This window comes from Arachis duranensis, chromosome 4 (assembly GCF_000817695.3).
Source record: "Arachis duranensis cultivar V14167 chromosome 4, aradu.V14167.gnm2.J7QH, whole genome shotgun sequence".
In the NCBI taxonomy this organism is placed as follows: domain Eukaryota; kingdom Viridiplantae; phylum Streptophyta; class Magnoliopsida; order Fabales; family Fabaceae; genus Arachis; species Arachis duranensis.
Genome location: NC_029775.3, coordinates 60,306,738 through 60,309,690, shown reverse-complemented (window position 1 = coordinate 60,309,690; position 2,953 = coordinate 60,306,738). Strand labels below are relative to the sequence as shown.

The following is a 2,953-nucleotide window of genomic DNA, read 5'->3' as shown; positions in this document are numbered from 1 at the left end:
ATCAAAATTTAAATAAACAAAAAAATTAATGTGCATTTTTTTTTGAAGAAAATAGAAAGATAAGTTTGGTTGTAGAATCTAAAAGAGAAAGAGGAAAAAGAAAGGTTTGGGGAGGTAAGAGGTCAAATTTTAAAAATTGAATAACAGTAAAAGAGTAAAAAATTAATGTCTTACAAGTTGTGTCTTAATGTCTCACCAAATTGGAGGTACACAAATTTAGTGTCTCCATGTTCATCCGTGTCCTCCTGTGTTCTTCAAAAATCTGTGTCTCACCAAACCAAACAGCAGACATGTGTCACCGTGTCTATGCCTTAATAAGACATGAACATCAACCAAACACTACTTAAGCTAAGGACGGATTTAAAATCAAGTTAAATCTTAGGGATGATTTTGTATGCGAAAAAATGTTGAGGACGAAAATTTTTTTTGGCTTATATAGAAACCAAAATCGTACTTAACTCCCCCCTCGTCCCATTTTTTTTTTATTAAGCAATGGTGCTTATCAAATAACATTTTTTTTGAGAAATTCTTAGAGGCCAATAATTTTTAGTATTTTTAGCCATTTTTTGACCAACACAAGCATTAAATTATCATTTTACTAATTTATGCGTATAAATTTTAAAAAACGTAGATATAAATTATATTAAGGGCAAAAAACATAAACAAGCCAAGGAGAGAAGAATATGACACAAATAAGCCAAAGCAAAATCTGATTCATCAATCAACCAAAGCATATTTCTATGTAGTTCGAACCAATTTGGTTCGAACTCAGTTTCCATGTAATTCGAACCAATTAGGTTCGAATTACAGCTTGCAAAACGTTTGCCAAATAATTCGAACCAATAAGGTTCGAACTCCAACCATATAATTCGAACCAATTAGGTTCGAATTAGAGTGAAGAAATAGCCAGCAAGTAATTCGAACTAAGATTGTTCGAATTACTAAGAATTCGTTCCACACAGCAATTTAAGTTACGAACATAGTTTTTGCATCATGGTTTAATAAAACTCGCACAGTTATTTATTCCGGTGTGCATTAGACATACATTTCGTTTAAAACTGCGGAGAAAGAACATATTCATTAACTAAAATCCCATTCAAAGTACATCACACTGACATTAACAAATTCTATCAGTCACCAACTACAAGTAAGAAAACCGATAATAGTGGAATGTAAACGTGAAATTGAAACAACAAAAGTACCAAATCCACCAAAACACCTATTCATGCCCCCGTGTATGCTCTGCTCCTCCGAGCTGTGGGCAACTCCGACGTGTGTAACCCGGCTGCCGACAAAGCCCACATCTCTTTGGCCGGTTTGGATCTACCTAGGACGATCATCTCTCGCACGCCTCTTATTGGGGTTAGGGATGACAGTCGGCCCATCATATGGTGGCCAGAAACCCTCCAGAATGGGAGGTGTGAAACCCATCTGATAAACACTGAAGACCGAACTAAGACGATACACCTGGTGGACGTAAGGCTCCCATGTAAGCCGTGAGTAGGCACAGCATGCCAGTGTGTGGGGACACGGAAATGAAGTGCCTGGAAGTATCCGCAGTCACATGTCTGATATGCAAGCGAGACTCTGTAGCTACCTAGTGAGAAAGAACCAGTCGGAGTTGTCTCTGCAACGGTGAACTCGGAGTTATCTCTGTCGTACACAGTAACCGTGAAGCACCTAGCCATCTTCAAGTTGGCCTCTATACACTTCACCAAGTGCTGACTAAATTGTTGTCCGGTTCCCATCTGCGCCTCAGCCTCTCTCCCTTTGCGAACAAATAATCCGGCCAACCTTCCGTATGTTGCCTTCACTAGCGAACACACAGGAAGGTTTCGTACACCCTTGAGGATCGAGTTCACACACTCAGATATATTCGTCGTCATGTGTCTGAATCTACGCCCCTCATCACAATGCTGTGTCCACAATGAATACTCAATCCGGTTCGCCCAGTCACACATCGCCGGGTCTTCGGACCTAAGAATATCAAACCAGTAATAGAACTCGACCTCGGTCTTAGCGTATGCCGCATTCACAAGTAGCCTCCTTGCGTCTTTGCCCTTGAAGGTGAGGGCGAAATTTGCCGCAACATGTCGAATGCAGAATGCCCGGTATGCAGACGGAGGTAACCAGCCTTCGTCAGAAGCATCAACTGTGGCCTTGATGCCGTTATGCCTGTCCGAGATAACTAGCAGACCCGGCTGTGGTGTCACATGCTCACGCAGGTGGGAGAGAAAGAAGGACCATGACTCAGCATTCTCACCCTCGACTAATGCGAATGCAACAGGGAGTATGTTGGAGTTCCCGTCCTGTGCAATCGCGACAAGCAACGTTCCCCCATACTTGCCATACAGATGGGTCCCGTCAATACTAATTAGGGGCTTGCAATGATGGAATGCCTCGATACATGGTGGAAACGTCCAGAATACTCTGTGAAAATAAGCTCGAGACTCGTCCAACTGTCCACCGACACGAACAGGGCTCGTCTTTAGGACTGCAACAGTACCAGCCATCGTCAACTGGACTCCTAACACCCATCTTGGGAGCTCGTTGTACGACTCATCCCAGTCACCATAGATGAGGGCAACAGCCTTCTGCTTTGCCAACCAGACCCTCCTGTAAGTCAGCCTAAACCCAAAGTGTGTGGCGGCGGTGGCATTTAGGAGCACCTTGATGCTGACGGATGCATCAGCCCTAACCATTGGCATAATGAATGCCGATATCACATGGTAATCCAAACTCCTGTAGTCACTAGAAATCGAGGTGGCGAGACAAGTATGCGGTCCGTTGTAACGTTTGACCTCCCAAACTCCCTTTCGCTGTCGGAGACTAAGCCGAATCAACAATGTGCAACCATTGCCAAACTCAGAACACTTGCCCACATACCGGCGATAGTCAGACTCCACGACCTTGTACTGTACCCCTCGACGGATGCTGTAAGTCTTGACACCTA

General features: G+C 43.3%; 1 protein-coding gene across 1 annotated transcript; it reads right to left on the bottom strand.

Annotated features, from left to right (window-relative positions):
• Positions 1-1,223: 1,223 nt before the first annotated feature.
• On the bottom strand, positions 1,224-2,702 carry LOC107484044 (uncharacterized). Its single transcript, XM_016104655.1, has one exon. It carries the CDS (start codon positions 2,700-2,702, stop codon positions 1,224-1,226), a length of 1,479 nt encoding a protein of 492 aa, XP_015960141.1.
• Between the last annotated feature and the right edge of the window lie 251 nt (positions 2,703-2,953).

Bases quoted from the DNA above. Each gene is read 5' to 3' on its own strand.
- LOC107484044 (XM_016104655.1), bottom strand. From the start codon at position 2,702: ATGGTTAGGGCTGATGCATCCGTCAGCATCAAGGTGCTCCTAAATGCC.